Source organism: Monodelphis domestica, chromosome 6 (genome assembly GCF_027887165.1).
Source record: "Monodelphis domestica isolate mMonDom1 chromosome 6, mMonDom1.pri, whole genome shotgun sequence".
In the NCBI taxonomy this organism is placed as follows: domain Eukaryota; kingdom Metazoa; phylum Chordata; class Mammalia; order Didelphimorphia; family Didelphidae; genus Monodelphis; species Monodelphis domestica.
In genome coordinates, this window is record NC_077232.1 from 123,409,143 (window position 1) to 123,429,713 (window position 20,571).

General features: G+C 34.4%; 1 protein-coding gene across 5 annotated transcripts in view; it reads right to left on the reverse strand.

The window, feature by feature from the left end:
- Positions 1–20,571, reverse strand: part of ARAP2 (ArfGAP with RhoGAP domain, ankyrin repeat and PH domain 2) — a 224,507-nt gene that overhangs the window by 25,097 nt on the left and 178,839 nt on the right. For 3 of the 5 annotated variants that reach the window (XM_056802512.1, XM_007496580.3, XM_056802514.1), the window contains exons 26-29: positions 15,892–16,009; positions 13,949–14,077; positions 13,239–13,301; positions 3,881–4,020 (exon numbers count right to left, since the gene is read on the reverse strand). In XM_056802512.1, the coding sequence (XP_056658490.1) occupies positions 3,881–4,020; positions 13,239–13,301; positions 13,949–14,077; positions 15,892–16,009 (450 nt within the window). The remainder of the gene's footprint in view (positions 1–3,880; positions 4,021–13,238; positions 13,302–13,948; positions 14,078–15,891; positions 16,010–20,571) is intronic. The other 2 variants (XM_056802513.1, XM_001374769.5) reach the window with 1 other exon arrangement.

The window sequence follows — 20,571 nt, forward strand, 5'->3', positions numbered from 1 at the left end:
CTAGCAAGTAACAAACCAGAAACAACTGATAGCCCTCCTACCCCCCTGGGCTGTCCTGAGCCAAGCTTAAGCTACCATTGGTATATGTGAGATGCAGGAAGTGATGTAAAGAACTGTCTATATATTTCGCGTCACTTCCTCTCTGGGCTTTCTCTGTCTCAGAGATGTTGGGCTCTCTTGGAGTGCTTTCAGCTCTTGGCAGGTTTTGGCATTTGTGGCTTGGTGGTGAGGTTCCTGGGAGAAGCTTTGTAGTGTGGTTTAGGTGAGGCGTCTTCCCTGAACAACCGTGATGAGTAAACCAAGACTGATTCCATTTATCTCCTGAAAGGAGACCCCTCATTTTGGAGGAGGCCTCATGGCTGGAAGCCAATCTAGAATTAATCTTCTGAGAAGGCCCCTTGGCAGAGGCCTCTGAACTCCTGCCTGTCTCAGACCAGGCCGGAGCAGTCCAACTCTCTTTCCTCTCTCTCTCTCTCTCTTCTTAATTTCTTCCTTCTATTGTAATTAAACCACCATAAAAATCCCAAAATGACTTGAGTATTTTATTAGGATTGAATTTAATTCCCTGGTGACCACTAAAATAATATATTCAGTCAACAACCCTAATTTTACCCTTAACACCTGAATATTTTATTTTCAACAATAAGCTCAATATGAATTGACATTATGACACTGCACTCAAAAACTAACAGTTATAGTAGCAACGTGAAGACACAGTTGTGCTTACAAAATTATAAAAGTAATCAAAACTTGCAAAGATAATCCATGACAATAAAATGAAAATTAAGTAAGATTTCTGCAAGCTTGAACAATGATGGAACTTGAACTAAGAACATGGAGATTACTTGGATCATTGTCAATTTCTTAGATCCAAAAAATTATCAAATGAATAAGTAGTGAACAAAGGAGATCTGACTTGATGATTCCTAAGAAAAATACAGGAAAGAGAATACAAAGAGGAAGAAGAATCAAATGCACCCACTATTGATGGGAAAAGGGAAGACTTCTGGGACATTCTCAGCAACTGGGAGAAATGATAGAAAGATGGAGAGTTGGTCTAGATAGCCTTTCATATCAATGAATCAACAGACATTTATGACCACTGGAGTTTGTTTACTATTATGTATAACTTTTAATGACCTTACAGGAATCTGCAAAACCATTAACACTGTAAAGAAATATGCATGGGAACCTTTTCACCCTGTGGATAAATTGGGACCGAAAGTTAGCTCTAATTAACCTTTCCTGCTTAAACAGGCCCATTTGCAAAATATATTTTCTTCCCTGCACTAATATAATTTGTTTTTAATGAGTACTCATAAATTATCCATAATAAATACATAGTAATTTAAAGTAAACTTCTCATTCAGTAATTTCTATTACCTCTTCAGCAAATTATTTTCTAAATATACAAATACACATTAAAGACAATTGTCCAAAATATGGCAAAATAATTATTTTTTTTATCTTTTGAGAGATTTGTAAATGATTGTTTAAGAAATCCTTTTGAAAATTGTGATCGAGATCACTCTTTTAAAACCAAAACATCAAAAATGAGAAATCAAAATGGAAAATTTCCAGTGAAAATAAAATCATTTGGTCAAAATCATCATTTTTGAAAAACTAAAGTTTTAGGAGAGAATAATGAGCCTCATATATTCTCCTAAAGATGTCTATTTTAAAAGCTGTAAGCATACTGATTTTGCCTCATAAATGTACACATTTCAATTTTTAGCTCTTAATAGGAATTTTGTAATAGCCTGAGGTCATTCTAATTTAAAGAAGGTATTACAGGCTTTGAAAGATATTTTTGCTCAGTATAACAAATATCAATGTGTATCATATTATAATGAGTTATCTCTGTATGAACAGGGCAACAGTCAAATAAAATCAGTGAAAGTAATATTTCAATAGAGATATTCTTTTTAATTTAATTAAACTTCAGTACTTCAAGAATCTACAAATAGTCCCTTAGAGCAGTTCTTCAAGAAAAATTCATTATCCTGAAGCCCAAGTAGCAATGAGTAATTTGGACCCCAGTTATATTTGTCTTTCAATAGTAGACATGTATCCAAATCATCTGGACTCAATTCAATCAACTGAATTCAAAGCCTCTCCATCTTGGTAGAGGCAACCAGAGCTTTAATTCCAGTAAAATAGTCATCAAGTAGCCAAGAGCTTCACTGTCAGAATAAGACTTTAGTAGACTAATTGTACACATAATTTTGGATTTATTTTAAAGGATTTATCTATTAAAAACAATATTTTTCAGAACTCTGTATTTCCTGGGTTCTGATCTAAATTCTACTTTTCTTTCAAGTCTGATATTCAAATGTCATCTATTCCATGAAGCCCCAAATGAGAAATATCCCCCTACTCTGAATTCCCATTTCAATGCAAGTCAATAAACATTTGTTAAAAAACATATGACATGTGTTAGTTAATAATTTGCTGAGCCTAGAAAAGATAGGAAAACAGACAAGACAGTGTTAATTGAGTTTCAAGTTTTGTAGAGATACAGCATACTCACAAATAAAGATTAAAAGAAAATAGATGATAAGTGCATAATGAAATGCAAATTTCAAGGAAAGAAAAAGAATTCATTTCTAACTGGTAGGATCTCAAGGAGAGCATTATCAAAGAGACATTTGGATAGTTTCCCCAAAATGAGTAAAGCTGCAATCAGTAGAATATGGAATAGCAATTACCAAACTTATTTTTGTCTCAGAATACTTTTTAAAATTTCGGAAGACTTCTCAAAAGTTTGTTTATGTGAATTCTATCTACTGATATTTACCTTCCTGGAAAATAAAAATAGTGTTGAAAATGGAGACACCCAAAGATCTCTGGACCACACTTACACAACCACCGGCTATGGGGAAATAATGAATTACAGGTGTAAAGGAAGCATGAAGAAAGGCAGAGGCTTTAGAGCTTGAGAATGGTGACAGGAATGGTGGACCGTACAATTTTATCATAGTGAAAGAATTCAAGTCTTGAAATAATGTGACTGATTATACTTTATACCTCTCATATATGAATTAATCCAACCATGAATTATTTGTTTTGTATTATACAGATTTTATCTTCTCTATTTGATTATAAACTCTGAAATCAATGATCATAACCTAATTGTCTTTGCGTTTCCATGTTTAATATCCATTGATAAGTACAAGTATTCATATATATTCACACATAAAAGAAACAATGAAAAAGAGACTATAAATATTAAAATGTTTATAGACACAACCGCTACAGACAACAAAAATTGCTTGTTTGTATCCATGTAACTTCTTGTTTTTCTAAAGTGTGTTGCTATTATTGTCATTTATGTAATTGCATTTCTTTTTGGCTCTGTTTTCATCACTTCATCACTTATTTTAAGTCTTCCCATATTTCTTTATATTTCCTATTTTTCATCACTCATTAATATATTACAATCTAATAACCTTTGGTCATATTTCCCTTATTACTTACTACTCCCTTGATGACAATTTTTAATTACACTGTGGTCAATAAGAACAGCATTTACAATTTTTATTGCTCTAAATTCTTTAATCTCTAAGAATGTGATCAATTTATAAAAATATTTATGAGACCTTAAATAAAAATAAATACCCAACTTATTTTGTCTATAACTTCTTTCTTTGGTTCATCATATTGTGGTAGTAGTATGCTTAAATCTCCAATTATTATCAGATATTTTGTATTTTTCCTTTAAAAATTTAATTCTGATGTCATTTATTGAAGTTGAATGAAGTGAATATAGTAACTATGCAATTTGGTTATATGTACCAATATCCTATGTTAGGTAACATATAATATATACACACATACAATGACATGCATATAAAATAATTATTTAATGTATATAAAATACCTTTATATCCTTGTAAAGAAAGAGATAGCCTTCCCGCAAAACAAAGTACCGATCTTGAAATTTATTTCCGGATAATATTTTAGAAGGTTCTTCCTTGAATTTCATGACTCCTTCTTTTACACTTTCCATTGCACTTTTCTCTGTAAAGTAGACAAAAAGTACATGCCAATGCATATAATCCATTTTAAAATTGATACTACTTTCTATACATATATTTGTAACATCACAGAAAGCATATTCATACAACGACTCTCCCTTAATTTGAGATCCTGAAATTAATTTTCAGATGAAAGCATGAGAGATGATTTTGTTGTTCAATTGTTTTTTTTAAGCCTTACCTTCTGTCTTAGAATCAATACTGTGTATTGGCTCCAAGGCAGAAGAGTGGTAAGGGCTGGGCAATGGGGGTTAAGTGACTTTCCCAGGGTCACACAGCTAAGAAGTGTTTGAGGTTAAGCCACCCAACTGCCCCCTGGTTCAATTGTTTTCACGCATTTCCAATTCTTTATCATCCCATTTGGGGTTTTCTTGGCAAAGATAATGAAATGGTTTGCCATTTCCTTCTTCAGTTCATTTTACAGATGAGGAAACTGAGGCAGACAGGGTTAAGCGACTTGTTCAGGATCACACAGCCAGAAAGTGTCTGAGGCCATATTCAGACTCTGGGATATGAGCCTTCCTGACTTTAGGCTCGGTGCTTTATCTACTGTGCCACCAAACTCATGGTTAGCGCTAATGCTTAACTGTAATGTTTCAGCTTCAATTAATAAGGCATTATAAAAACACCAAAACAAAGACAATAGAAAAACCCGAGATCAGAGTACCCATTTCAGGGGAGCAGCAGAGAACCAGGTATTTCCTGACACATAAATAAATGAAATTAACATCAAGTAAATGAGGCCATGGGCAGCTGGGTGGCTCAGGGTATCCAGGACCAGGCCTGAAGTCAGGAAGATTCACATTCATGAGTGTCAAGATGGCCTCAGACACTTATTGGCCTTGAGACCCCTGGAAGTATCTTTGCCAAGAAAACCACCAATGGCTTATGATGCGGTAGACAGGACTGAATGGTAAAATTTAGGGTTTCCCCCCAAATCAGTATATTATTTATCAAATCTATGACATATGAAAAACAGTCTGACCTAAAAAACAGGTGTAAAAAACTTTCACTTAGTCTAGATAGTCTACAAGGCTGCTCGCCTTTACCAATACATCTTTCTTTCTTCCTGCCTCTCGTCTTTCTTCCCTTCCTTCACCCTAACTCCAGTTCTTTCCACCACTTCCTTTAACATTAAATTTCCTATATCAAGCATCTATAGTAAACATACTGATATACTTAGCGAAATGTATTTTTATGAATATTTAATAATGAGCAGCAGAATGGAAATTTCCATATTTAAAATTTAAAAAAAAACCTAACTCTGCCAGGTAAAGGATATGAATTTTTTTTTCCTTTTTTAAATTTTATTTAATTGATTAAAAATTTTTTCATGATTACATGATTTACGTTCTTTTGGATGGAGAAGATATTGCTGGACAATTGTTAAAGCAGAAAAGGAAGAAAGGAAGGAAGGAAGGAAGGAAGGAAGGAAGGAAGGAAGGAAGGAAGGAAGGAAGGAAGGAAGGAAGGAAGGAAGGAAGGAAGGAAGGAAGACAGAAAGAGAAAGAACAAAAGAAAAACAAACAAATAAATATAAATAAATTATATTTATATATTATATAAATTTATTTATTTGCATAATTAAATGCAAATAAATAAATAAATATAAAATATATGTGTATATATGCTGAATATGAGCTTACACTACCATGTATTAGCCCCCAAATTAAGTGTGAATTGATATGATAGCTATACTGCTTCTGTTCGTTCTGTACAGTTAGACTACATTTATAGTACTTGATTTCAGAATGTGAACTATGAGTAGTAGTACATTAGCCATATAGAATACAACTAGATAAAAACTAGCCTGATCAAAACTGTATCATAAGATGATCAGCTACAAAAACAGAGATGCTACATTGTAAACCAAAAAAATTGGCAAAATAGACTTTAGGCTTGTCTTTTGTAATAAAACTTGAAAAGAAATAGAATTAAGCATCCTTTAATGAAAAGTTTTTCAATGAGTAGAACTGTTTTAAAGTGTAATGGGATGATTTGTTAGATAATGGTGAGTTCCCCGTCTCTCAGGATCGACAGTCACTATGGAATTTCTAGGGTCTCCTGCAGCTCTGAGATTCTGTATTTTGTTTAGAATAGTATTTATTTGCCATTATATTTAACATTAATACATATTTGTTGAATGTTATTGGCTGAAGTACTTTCCTTCCTAAATGTGAACAGTAAATATTTGAGCCAATCTAAAAATATAAGCTGATTACAAGATCTCAGAAGGGGATTGAAACACAAAATTATTCAGTTGACACTAAGAATTTTTAATTCTTTCCTATATCCTTTTCTCTAATTCCTACTGTGATATGCCAAATAATACCTGGCAGCCTATTTTCAATCCCATCATATTTTCTGGAAATGCGCCAAGAAATAATAGGCTTAAAATAATCTGAAGAAACACGTTAAGCCCATCTTTCCAATATGGCCACGTCATTCTGTGGGAGAAGGACTGAATGAGATGTTGGCATAGTCGCGAAGATTTTATGAAGGGAAACAATCTCCTTTTCTTCTTCTGCCCTGGCACTGACAACTACCTTCCTGAGGATCCTGCTTCTCTCCAGCATGTGCTATAACATAAATTGTTAAACCCTGATTAACTGCATGGTGGTTTAAGTGCTATAGACAGCAAGTTCATAAAGCTTGGAGGATAGAAATAAGGGAGTGAAGGATTTTCTAGCCATCTTTTAAGATTGCAGAAAAGAAGAAAGATAAGCACAAGAAAGCTAAATCTGTAAGAGAGTAAAAGAAAATCTAAAGAATTCTTCACAATTATCAATTCTTCACAAATGTCAAATTGGAGTGGCCACCTGGAAGTGAAGACTCCTCAAGACGAGCGATTTTTAATCTCTTCACTGACTGACATGAAACAAAAATGATGATTAGCAAATAGTAAGTTTTCATTAGTTACTGATCAGAGATCACTATTTTTTTTTTCAGATTAAGCACATTAGGTGATGTTTTTGGCCAATAACTTTTAAAAAAATGGCCCAAGAAAATAACTATGAATATGATTTTTTGTTCAATATCTGACATTGTCAAATAGATACATTTTAAAATATTTTGGTGTTTAAGAATTCAAAAGGGAAAATCAAAATTATTTTGCATGATAATTTATAAGATGAGAAAAATTCTCCTTCTAAATTAAAATTAGTGCCTAAGAAACAAACCAATTAAAAATAGAGGTGGGACAATTCATTGAGACAAATGGAGCAGAGAATATAACAATTAACATTGTTTAGATGGAATCTGATCTGTACTATTAACAGAACAAAGACATAGGTTTTGACAGTATAAAAAGCACTGGATTTAGAGCATGAAGCCCCAGGCTCAAATCACAGCTCTGACTACTAACTTGGTGGCCTTAAACAAGTTATTTCAGTTCTGTGAGGTTATTTCCTCATCTTTAAAATGGGGACAATATTACTCATTTTATCTCAGTTATTTGAGTGAGAAAATATGTAAAGCAGTTTATAAACCTTAGAGTCTTCTATAAATATAAGCATTTTTAATTAGCTATGCGAATTCACGTTGGATTATTTGATTATCTATCTTGTACAAATTCTAATTGTTGCTTTGCTCATTGCTTATTCTCTGGATTTGTTCAGTTCAGTAAAATAAGCAGCAAACCATATGTGTAAAGCTTAAAATAAACCAGGATAAGCCAAAATGAATTCAGACACCGGGTCTAACAGAAACCCTACACTCACTGACTTGCTCTGTTTTTTATTCTTCATAGAAAATTTTGTTTCTTAGCACGTTGACAACAAATGCTCAATTTAGAAAAGCAGAGCAGAGGTGAGGTAAAATGTAAAATGACTAACCAGCGCTTCCTGCAAAGTACTTCCCATTTGGAAGAGGATTAAGCATCAGGTTGGCTCCCAGCAAAACAAAACTGAAGTTTAAAATTAGTGAATCCTGTCTTAGGTCATTCCATCAGGGAGTGCTATTTTTCTTTTGGGTCTTGTGTAGAAGATGAATACCTGTCCCATAACTGATTCATTTTAAACACAGTGTTCTTTTTCACTACTGTATTGTGTGTGTGTGTGTGTGTGTGTGAGGTGTGGGGGGTTCTAAACATGAGAAAAGATTAAAGCATTAAATAATTTGTCTCCAATTTTAAGCAATGAGTATGGAAAAATAAAAGGGAGTCTAGAGTTCTTATTACCAGGGACCAAATCTTCCAGGAATGATTTTGGTCCAGACAACGTGCTTGTATCTAGAGGAAGGAGGCGCAGGGTCTTAAATCCCTGGACCCAAGCTTTAGTTTTTAATGTTAGAGAAGTTAAGCACCAGATTTTGACATAATATGACTCCTCAGGTGACAGAATATTGAAGATATTCTCAAACAGTGATGGCCTTTCAGTATTATTATTTCATAGTTTTGTGCTTTCAACAATTTTGTGTAAATTCTGCAAGAAATACCCTTCAGCATTTGCCTTCTATCAGCAACTTTGGTAAAAGAATTAAAAAACTACTTCTTGCTCATCAGAAATAAAGAATGGAATTTACTAGTCACTGGTCATGCTCTCTATGACACAAGTCAGAAGATAAGACACAGAAGGGATGGCTGCCCTGTTGCAGGGAATGTAAAAGAAAATGCCATTTTTTTCACACAGATGAGGAAAAATGGTAAACAGATCAGTGGTATCAGAGTATGTCAAGTCATAGCACCTCCATCCTTTTGGGTAGTTGACCCCTCTGGAACCTGAGACTCAACTGCACTCTCCTCTCTCCCATCATTATCTTCCCTCAGTTAGCAAAACACTATAATGAAGGCCTTTTTCTTTATGCATTATTGGTCCATCTGGTTTGCTGAGAATCCTTCCCAGTCCTTGAGGAAAATGGGACAGCTCCATAAATACAGAAAGCCTGAAATAAATTTTAAATTGTAATAACATCTGCCCCCCCAAAAATCTGGATAATCTTCCCAAGGGAAAAAAAAACATTTCTCTCCCAATAATATATTACTTTGCTATTTTTTTAGGTGAATCACATTGGAACAGGAAGAGTTTATAGCAGCAATCAGACTACATTATTCCATAAATGATTATGTTATATTGAAAAACCCAAGCTATTCATGAAATTGGACCAATCTGGTACAAATCAAGAAATCTAGATCATTTCCCTGAACATCCCTATATGCCTTAAGGTAAGATTTGTTAAACTTTTTACATTGTGATTAATTCATTTCCCATGTGGTTTATAGAACCTGAACTTTTGTTTGCTTAATGACTTACTTCATCTGTATAGAATACATGAAATAATCTATTCACAAATAAGAGAAAAGTATCATCTTGAGAAATGCATTTTGATTTACTGTCTAATGCCTGTAGTATGAGCCATGCTTTAGTTTATAGATTCATGAACTTAGAATGAGAAAGGATGTTCAGTATCTTTTCTTTTAATCTCTTACTTTCTGGCTCTCTATTCATTGTGCTACCTATTTGCCCCGAAACCTTCCAATCTAATCGTTTTTTTTTAAATTATTATTACATATTGGGAAACTGAGATCCAAAGAGGTTAACTGACTTGCTCAAAGTTGAGTAGACAGTAAATAGTAGAGCCAAGAATCAAACTCAAGTATCTTGACTGTATTCCTTGAAGAAATGTCATAGATACTAGGCAGTATCCTCCAACAAGATGGACAATATCTGATATGTAATATCTGGTATATATTCTGCCAGTCATACACAGAAACAGTCCCAACAAAGACTAGCCTGCCTTTGTTGCCCTCATCTCAGATGATACTTCCAAGGCCCAAATCTATTGCTTGGGTGATCAGTGAACTTGAGTGGTACCACCTCACACCTCTCACTGACCAATAAGGCAATAAAGGAAAGTGGTAAATGTTGGAGGAGAGATGCCAAAATTGGGACACTAATGCATTGTTGGTAGAATTGTGAATGATTCAACCATTCTAGAGGGAATTTGGAATTATCCCCCAAAGGGCTATAAAACAGTGTGTACCCTTTAATCCTATAATGCCACAATTGGGACTGTATCCCCAACGAGATCATAAAAAAGGGGAAAGGACCCTCTTAGACAAAAATATTTCTAGCAGTTCTTTTCATGGTAACAAATATTGGAAATGGAGGGGATGCCCACTGATTTGGGAATTGCTGGGCAAATTGTGGTATATGATGGTGATGGAATACTATTGTAATATAAGACATGAAAAGCAGGATGATTTCAGAAAAAGCTGCAAAGATCTAGATGAAGTGATGCAGAGTGAAATAAGCAGATTCAGGAGAATGTGGTACATAACAACAGCAATATTGTATATTGATATAACTGTGAAAACTTGGCTCCTCTCAGCAATACGGTTATCTGGGACAATTCTGAAGATCTATGACAAAAAATAGTATCTACTTCCAGAGAAAGAATTTCTGGAGTCAGATGCAGATCAAAGCTTATCTCTCACATTAATTTATTTTGCAATTTTATGATGGGGTTTTGGTTTTAAATTAGTCTTCTCTTATAATAATGACCAATATGAAAGTAGGTTTTGCATAATTATACAAGTATAATCCAGATCAAACTGCTTCCCATTTTCGAGAAGGGGGGAAGAAGAGACAATTTGGATCTTTAATTTCAGAAAACTATTGTTTTTGTATGTAATTGGAAAAGAAAATATTTTTGTAATAAAAAAATAACTTAAAAGTAGCACCAATAAAAAAGTCTAGTTTCAGAACACAGTACCACAGGCATGACTACTAATGGAGAGGCCAGCAAGGGAATTCAAAGCCTTGATGCTCTGAGTAGCAAGGCATCTGAGTGCCACAATCTCCTTCCCCACAGAATACATTGTTTCCATTTATTTATTGTTATTATTTACTTATTATTAAATAAATCTGCCTATTCCAGTAAGTACCTCCAGATCTCTCTCACTATCATTCCATAAAATTCTGCTTAATATTAATTAGGCTAGTTGACATGATTTCTAACAGACCATCCTTAGCTCTGCTGTTTAAACACTGGCTTCCATTGGTGCCACCATGTAAAAAAGTCTCTCTGCTCCTTTTCCACATATTCAGGTCCTAAATAACTTTCTTTACCAAGATTGGAAGCTACTACCTTTGGAAATTGTTCTCTGAGGACCCTGAGAGAAAAGCCTGAAGTTCTTTTGCCATCCTAAGAATATCTCTAAGACATGGTCTCTACTACTAAATTAGCAGGGATCATTTACTGACTTCCTTTGCTGCTTGTCTTGATACACCAATCAAAGACAATGGCCACGGCGGAGAAGTGGGTGCTCAGCCTAACTGATCTTTCTATTCATGACGCTGCTCACAATAATGTTTTACATATGACATATTCTGTAAGTATTTGTTGGCTGCTCTTCTCCCTAGATGATGTCAAGATAAAGGCGAATATTGATATTGCTTTCGGAATGTCAGCAAACTAGAAATAAATTCAAAGAACAGATCTCTCCTTGAAGATGAGGACTTCTCAACCTGCTAGAATTCTTTGTACTGAGATTGTTATGGGAAATATAAAATATACAAAGTTTTCATTAAAACTGAGCCGGATGGAATCATACTGTAATATGCTGACAGCAGCTGTCTCTGATTTCCAGGGTTATGTTCTCCCAACAGCAGTACCATTTTGAAGTACTCTTTTCTTATACAAATTTAATTCAAAAGCATCTGTCATTTGTAGGAAACTAAGATTAGAACCTATAATGATATATTTAAGTTAGACTCTATATCTTGAAATACCTCCAAGCAAAAAAAAAAATAAAAATCTATGTTGGAGGAAAAATAGGAAGACAAGCACCGTCTAGTCTGGAAAATAATTTAGAATAATTAATAAGAGAAAAATCAGTAAATTGTTCCTGTTTCTGGCCCAATGATCATACAAGCAAATATAACCTAAGAAAGTAAGAGGAAGGCAATATAATACACATACAAACCCCAAAATATAAGCAATTAAAACAAAAGAGTCATCCATCATCTGAAGAATGACTACACAAATTATGGCACGCAAATATAATGGAGTAGTATCATTTTATAACAAAAAGCTAATATAAGGAATTCACAGAACTATGAGAAGCCATAAATTAATTGATGTAAAGCAAGTAGAACTATAAACACAATGATTTTTTAAAAATGAAAACAGAGCTAAAATATAAATCAATAGCTTAATTGCAATGACCTACTTTGGTTTGTTCTATGGAAGAATACTTTCCACAGAGAGTAAAAATTTATATATATAATCAGTTACATACATTTGTTTTTCAAACATTTTCTTTTTTATAAGGGAATATTCCCTGGGACAAAGAGAGGGCCCATAAGAGAAAATTAATGTGATGTAAAAAGAAAAATAATCCATTAAACCTGAAAAAACAGTATTTCTTTTCGTATCAAGATCATTAGCAATTAACCCTCATACCAGAGACAAATATTTTAGAATTTCAGTACTTAAAACACACCAATTCAACAATAAGAAACGATTTCATTTTAAATTCTTCAAGTGTTCTTAGTTTATTTGGAAATGCTGAAACTTACTTCTGCATTAAGAATAACGATAATACTATCAGACTTAATAAGATTAGTTATGACAAACTCTGAATAAAAATTTAAATGAAGTCGGGCCTTTCTAGTAGAGGAGAAATGGGAGGATTATCTTGTTTCTCATCAGATTAGTTAACTCCTTATCATGAGGGACACTAAAGTTATGAGAAGATATATGAAACAAAGTGCTCTTTTTGAAAAATGGAATTGATTGCAGCATCTCCTTCCAAAAGGAAATGAATGTTATTTCATTCACTTGGAAGACTGAGCAGAAATGCAGAGCTTAGAATTCTAAAATCTCCTCTTGTTTGTGACATCCTCTTCTTAAACTGTTTGTTTAGAAGCAGATGAAAGAGTTTAAACACTGAAACAAGAGTATATATGTTATATATTATATAAAAATATGTTATATTAGTTATATGAACTTTGCAAGTAAGCACTAGATTTTTATGGAGCTAACACCATTTATTTTATTATTGAAATAAAACCCAGTTAAACTCAACTTTTCTTGTTTATTCATTCTGCCGATTTCTATTAAAGATAGAAGAAAAAATACACACATATATAATATATACCCTTATACACACATGAGCATGTGTATGCATGTACACAGGTATACAAACATATACATATGTGTGTGTTGTGTGTGCATGTACACATCCACTCAGATGCTTACCCTTGTTCCTTTTCTGCACAGAGTTGCAGAGCAATAAATATTTCTGCAATGATGTCAGTTTTTCTGGTAACAAATTGACAGAGAAATCACATTTGATTTGCTTTCATTATTTTCCTTTTAGATCTCAATTTCAAGGTTTATGGGATATAATGAATAGAGCAATAATTCTGGAGTGGGTGGTCACTGTGATTGATTCAGAAGGCATTTGCCAAGACAAAGACAAAGTAAACTGAATAGCTAACTACCCTCCAAAATACAAAGCACACCACCTAGGAAATATTTACAGAGTTCTTAGGACTACAAAGCACAATTAAGGGGAAAACTCATGGCTTCAAAGATTATCTTTAAAACATGGTCAAACCTATTTTTAAATGGCATCATTATTCAAATACTCAGGCGCTCTATCAATATTAAAGATAAATAAACTGATCATAAACTTCAGCTTCAGATATCTGTTTGCTCATGTTTGGAAAGCATGAACCAAAAACTGGCTTTAAAAATACATTTCTTGGTAAACAGTGCTTATACTTTATTTAAAAGGCACAATTCCTAATCGAAAAGTATCCACAGTGTTGCCAGTCTCTCTTCCTATTCTTCTTTTCACGTGAAAGAGCTGCAGATGTGGACGAGGGAGCTCTGGGGATTCAGGAACAAAATACTAACTGTCTCCTATGTCTATAAAAAGTGGGAAGTGAAGCGCTCTCACGTACCATTGTAGTGTTTAATTACATTCATGGTTAGGAATCTCTTCACCACTAAGTAGGCACTGCCAGGCTCTGCTAATGTACTCCACTGAAGAACTTGTTCCAGCACATTCTCGGTGTAGTGAAGAGGGCGCTCTGATGGAAAAAAAAAATTAGAAAAAGTAAAACAATGATTCAGAATGTTATTGATAGTGCTCTAAGGTTTGCAAAGCACTGTACCAATATGATCTCACTTTTATTCTCCCAACAACCTTGATAAGTAGGTGCTTTTATCTCCATCTTCAGTGTACAGATGAGGAAAGTGAGAGTAATAGAAGTTAAGTGACTTGCCCAGGGTCACACAACCAGTAGAAAGCTGAAGTTGAATTTCAATTTGAGTCTTTCTGACTCCAGTTCCAGTTCTCTGTTACAATATTCTGCTGTCTCTTCAAAAGTCAGTAATTAATGACAAGTTATAGTACAATGGAAATGGAAATCAGAATGGTTCAAATAGAAACCCATGGCTTCATGAGATAAAAAGACAAAAATCTAAGAAAGATAAAAAAGAAAGGCAACAAGATGGTTCACAGCAAAAATAACTAACTTGCAGAACAGATAGAGGTTAAAAAAAAAATTAAGACTCACTGAACTACCTGAACACCATGACTGTATAAATGGAGATTTTATACCTTTGGACTTCATTTCCCAGAAGTCCCTAGTATTTCCCAAAATTCCCTTTTTCCTGCATCCTGCATTTTGCCTGATTGTATTTAAGTGGCTGTAACTCCTCCCTCTTTCCCTTTTTTGACCTGCAATCCTGCTGAGTTCAAGCAGTTCTTTTGCTTTAATTATTATTAATAAAACTTTATAAAATATAATATTTATTTACCATATATTAATTTTAATCTTTACAATGACCAAAAAGATTCTAGACATCATATTTATAGAAAGTTTAAAAGAACCAGAGAAAGAATTGAAATAGAATCTACTGGCCATCTCTGAAAGGAACCCCCAAATAAAACCTCTGAGAATAATATGGCTAAAATCTAGAACTCCTCAGTCAAAAAAAAATATTAAAACTGTCAAAAAAAAAAAAGAATTCATGTAATTGGAAATCCATAGTCAAAATATACACAATTTAGCAGCCACCACTAAAGAGAAGTAGAGGGTCTAAAATACAACATTCCAGAAGGCGAACTATATATAGACTTCCTATAAAAAATAACTTACCCAACAAAACCAACTATAATTATGTAAGGGGAAAATGGATCTTAAAATGAAATATAAAGAATGGTTTCAAAAAAAACCTTGGACGATTTATATGAACTGATGCAATTAATAGAACCAGGAGAAGTATTTATACAAAGATAATAATATGGTAAAGATAACTAACCAAAAGAATTAAGAACTCTAATCAATTTAATGATCAATTGTGATTCTAGAGGACTAATATGGGACCATGAAGAATCAGACCCAACTGAAATGACTCAACATCAATATGTTTATACACACACACATGCAAAAAAAAAAATTTAGAGGGGGACAGAAAGACAAAGAATTTGTTTTTACCCAGAAATTTACCCTTATCTTGCCTATAGATGTTTGGTAAATAATCTTTCATTTTCTTTCATTCTCAGTGAGGGAGGAGATAGAAAGGAGAGATTTTTATTAATTGGAAAAAACATATAATTGGGGGGAAAAAAAGTAAAAGCCACATGTAAGACTGTAGCTGCTATAAGAAGTGTTGTGGTCTTATTAAAATACATCATTTCAATTCACAAACTAGTAGATGGTAGCCTTGTCCTCTACCTAATATCAAGACGTTTTTCCATCAAGGGATCGAATGAGCTGTGCAGAAGAGTAAACATCTAAAAAAATTTTAAAGCAGTTGTCACTAAGTTAAAATATTACACAAAGATAATGTTAATACCTTCAAAATAATGCCAAAAAACACTAAGGAATTTACTCACCAAGTTCTTCATTTTCAATGACTTCAAATGTAGCCCATATGTCCCCTTTGGTAGGGATGATATTCTTTATTGCTAGTATATCATTTGTCAATTCTTCTGCTTCCATCACAGGTGATATCTAGGAGACAAAAATAGTTTTTTCAGATAATATCCAGAGATGGATTTCTAAGGATATATATTAAGAACACTAGCGGCAAACCGTTTCAATATCTTTACCGAGAAAACCCCAAAAGGGTACACAAAGATTTAGACATAGCTGAAATGACTGAATACAAACAAAACATTATAATACCAGTGACTCAAATTGGTTTCCCAGTTATTCCTCAAATGTGTTATTTTTTTTTTAATCAATTTTACTTTTGTAATTAGAATTTTTTTCCTGGAGGAAAAAAAGCATCACATTTTTGACTTTGGAAATATAATGCACTCTCCAACATGTATAATACACAAATATACTATACATAGATAGAAGAAACAAGCACTCTGACCAGGACATATCAGTATCCAGATGTTCCACAGAAGGGTGAATCTGCTGGACATGAGCAAGCTTACTCTTTCCAAGTAGGCTCCACCAGCCCCAAGAAAAAAGGGCTTTAGGCTTTCCAATTTACTAGAAAATATTCTAGATTTATATAGTTTTTTTGATTTTGTCTATTGTGTATAGTTAAATCCTTGCTGAGCAAGCCCAAACACCCCAGGGTTAAATATTCACTGACATGTTTTTTTACAGGAAATGACAGATGGGGGTCTGCCACGAAATGCTTGAATGAGGTACCAGTAGACAGTAAGGAGAGTCCACTGCATTATCCTTGGGGTCTGCTCTTGTGAAGTGCCAAAGCCTCAGGCACCCACATAAATGTGCATTCCTTCTGAGAGACTTGGGCTGCTCAACTGAGGGTAGTTACCAGTCTCAAACTGAAGCTGGCTATCATCGGATGGAATTCTGCTATAATGAGAAACAAATATGAATTGAAGAATTTTTATTTTTCAGCAGATAAATTTTAGTAACTACAGAATAATGTGCATTTTCTCATTAAATTGTGTTAGTTGATTTTTTGGGGTTGGAATCTTTAAGCCTGGTTTCTATCCATGCCACATGTTAGTCAATATCAACATATTTCTGCACATATGTGTGAGTATGTATGTATGTATGGCATAAAAATAATGGGCAATACTCACACATTCTCTTTTTTTGATACAGGTGGAATAGGTTAAGTGCATAATATATCCAGGACAATGAAACTTCCTAGAAATATGATTATATTAAGTGGGGGGAAAATAACAATTAAAGTGAATTATGGGCTTGAAAAATCTCAGCACCCAAAAAAATGAGATAGCCTCTGGCACTCAGAAATAACAAGAGAAAGATCATTTGAATGACTTTACTCTAGTAATGATATAGCAGCAATAGCATAATTGTTACCTTTTGCAAGAGGGCTTAGAGCTATGAGTGAGAGAACTGGGCTCACAAAAAACTGGAGTGATAATGGATGTGAATCAAAATTACCCTCTGAACTTTCAGTTTGCTTCTATAGGCATTTAAATTGAAAATAGCAAGTAATTTACATATATTCATGAAAGCAATTTCTTTAAGTTAAGGAGGATAAATTAGATGATATCTGAGATTTGATCAAAGTTGAAGATTCTACAAAACTATTAAATAAGAGCAAGATTCTTAACCCTTTTTGTGCCATAGAACTTCTTGGCAGTCTGGTGGAATATATGGACCCCTTTCTCAAAATTATTTTTTCAGCCATATAAAAAATAGACAAAGAATTATCAAGGGAAAAAGATGAGTGAAAATAAAAATGTCATTTTCTTCCTATTTAAGTTCATGGACCCTCTGAAATTTATTCATAGAACCCTCAGTAATTTGTGGGTCCCAGTTTAATAACCCCTGATATCTAAGAACATCCTCTTTAGAGATGGAAAACTGACACCTTCAAAGGGCAAATATTTTGAGCTATTAGTAGTAGGAGAAAATCTTTACTGACTTAGATATATTCTTCAACTGTAATCCAAAACATCTATCTAGATAAGGGGTCAAGCATAGAATACCAAGAGACCCAAAGACAATCTAATCTAGTTCAACCCCTTTAACTCCCCCCCCCCTTTTTTTAATACATGAGGAAATTGAGACAAAAGGAGTCACATTGGCTGTAAGCTTCAGAAGAAAGATTTGAACCTGGGTCTACTGATTACAAAACCAGTTCACCACTGTACCACGATGCTTGCCATGTCTTTGGCCATGGAATGCTTTAAGCTTAATTAAATAATCCATGTTGATCCTCTAGGCCTTTGGTCAATACAGCCTAAATAACTGAGTCAAAGCAAGCACAGAAACTATATATAACATGCATGCTAACCATAATTTTGCTATTTAAATATCTTTATTACAACTGAAGTCCAGAAATAATGTTACGGGTTTTATGGCTTATTTTTCACATTAAGATTCTAAACTCTACATATTTACCAGTATTTACCAGAAATTCTCCCATGTTCTCTGGTTTCTAGCTTCTTCTGCTTAAAAGGGGGATTAAAAAATAATATATGACCTGTATATCTTAATGGGTATTCTGAGCATCAAATTGGATATATGTGTTTATATTTGTGTATACACGTACACATGCTTGTATATGTCCATCTCTGATTCTACACATACACAGCAAGCATTATATCTTATTTATAAAGTACACACACACACAATTTCCCTCATGTCTGACTTTGTGACCCAGTAGATATCTACCCACAGTGTTTTCTTGGCAAAGATCCTGGAGGGGTTTACTATTTCCTTATTTGGTGAATTGAGGCAAACAGAGATTAAGTGAGTTGTCTAGGGGTCATATAAGTAGTATCTGAGGCCTGATTTGAACTCAGGTCTTCCCATGGAGCTTCTCCTTTCTATATATAATATTTGATATTTGTTACAGATTCAACAATGTTTATATAACAAATATTATACAAATAAACCACCATATTCCTTGTCATTATGATTAGTTGTAAAAAGTTAAATATTTGGAAACAAAAAATAAGAGTTGAAACTAATAAAATTTTCTGTAATGGTGCTCCCCCCATTTTTTGAGACCGTGGAATTTCTCAAGGCCAATTATCAGGACTGAAACAATAAAATAATGTCACACTAAAAAGTCCCATACTCTTTGATCCAGTGGAAAAGAACAAACAAACAAAAAAAACTTTGTGTAGTAGCAAAGAACTGAAAACAAGCAGATACCCACCAAGTAAGAAATGCCTAGATCAGTGATGGGCAACCTTTTGAGCTTGGTGTGTCAAAATTCACCCCCAAAATAAAACCAAGCATAACTCAGGTGGTATGTCACTTCAAGAAAAAAACATCCTCAGCATGCAGCCCTGTATGTGGCTGCATGCAGCTGTGTGTCACCAAAAATGGCTACACGTGTCAGTGCTGACACATGTCATAGCTTTGCCACCACAGACCTAGACACACAGTAATACCATAAATGTAACAGAAAAATTAATGCATCTTTAGAAAACAATGAATATGATAAAAAACAAGCATAAGAAAACTTTTTCAAACAGATATAAGGATAAAAGGTGAGGTAAGCAGATCTAGGAAAATAGTCTGCATAAGACTGCAACAAGGAAATGAAATGAATCAGAAAAATAAGAAAAATCAAAGCCTGCACTATGGCATTACAATGACAAAGCTTGGCTCCAGAGAAGAGAGATAAAAGCGTACCTCCCTTCTTTCTTTAAAAAGGCCGAGAACTATGGCTATGCAATACTAAAAGTGTTGCAGACTGGGCTGATGTGCTGCTTAGTTTTATCAGTAAATTGTTTTCCCTATTTTAAGGAATGACTTTCTGAGAGGAAGAAGGAAAAGGGATATACTGGAAAATCAAGTGATGTAAAATAAAAGATGGCAATAAACGTTTAATAAAATTAAGTATGGTATAAATGTGAGCATCAGGAGGGCTTTGGCGCTGGTAGGGACTCCCCTGCGATCTGGACATTGTGCCAGTGGGGAGGACATCTGGCTAGATTATACAGCATACCTGTTTTCTCCCTCAGTAAGCAGTGCTAATGGAATGACCCATGCCGGGCGCCAATACCTATCATGCCATCTTGGAAGGCTCTCGGTATCACTGGTGGGACGTGCAGAAGTCCTACCATCGGAAGAGGAGAACTACAGACCGAGAGCGGCAATGCCCCCTCGGAGAAAGAAAAGCCTATTCCTCCCACAGGACACTGGGGCTGCAGAAGCGACATTCCAAAGGATAAAAGACGTGAGCCACGAGGAAGAGCCATGTGGAAAGGGATGCCATCCAAGGATGAACGAGAGTGTGCTTGGGAAAGCTTACACACTTACAAGAAGGAAGGGATTCAATCCACCAACCATTCATTACAGACCCACTATGAGCGAGGTGCTGTGGGGGACGCTGTAGGAGATGCAAGCAAGCAAGGAACATAAGCATCTGCTATGTACCTGGCACTGGGCTAAGGGCTGGGGACACCAAAAAAATAAATAAATAAATAAATAAACAACAGCCCCAGCCCTCAAAACACTTACACTCTAACACAAGGGAGGACGTGTAAAGAATACACACAAACACGCTCCGTACAGGAGAAGCAGGAAATCATGAAGAGAGGAAGGCGCCAGAAACTGCAAAGGGGGGGAAGGCTTCCAAGAAAGGACAGTCC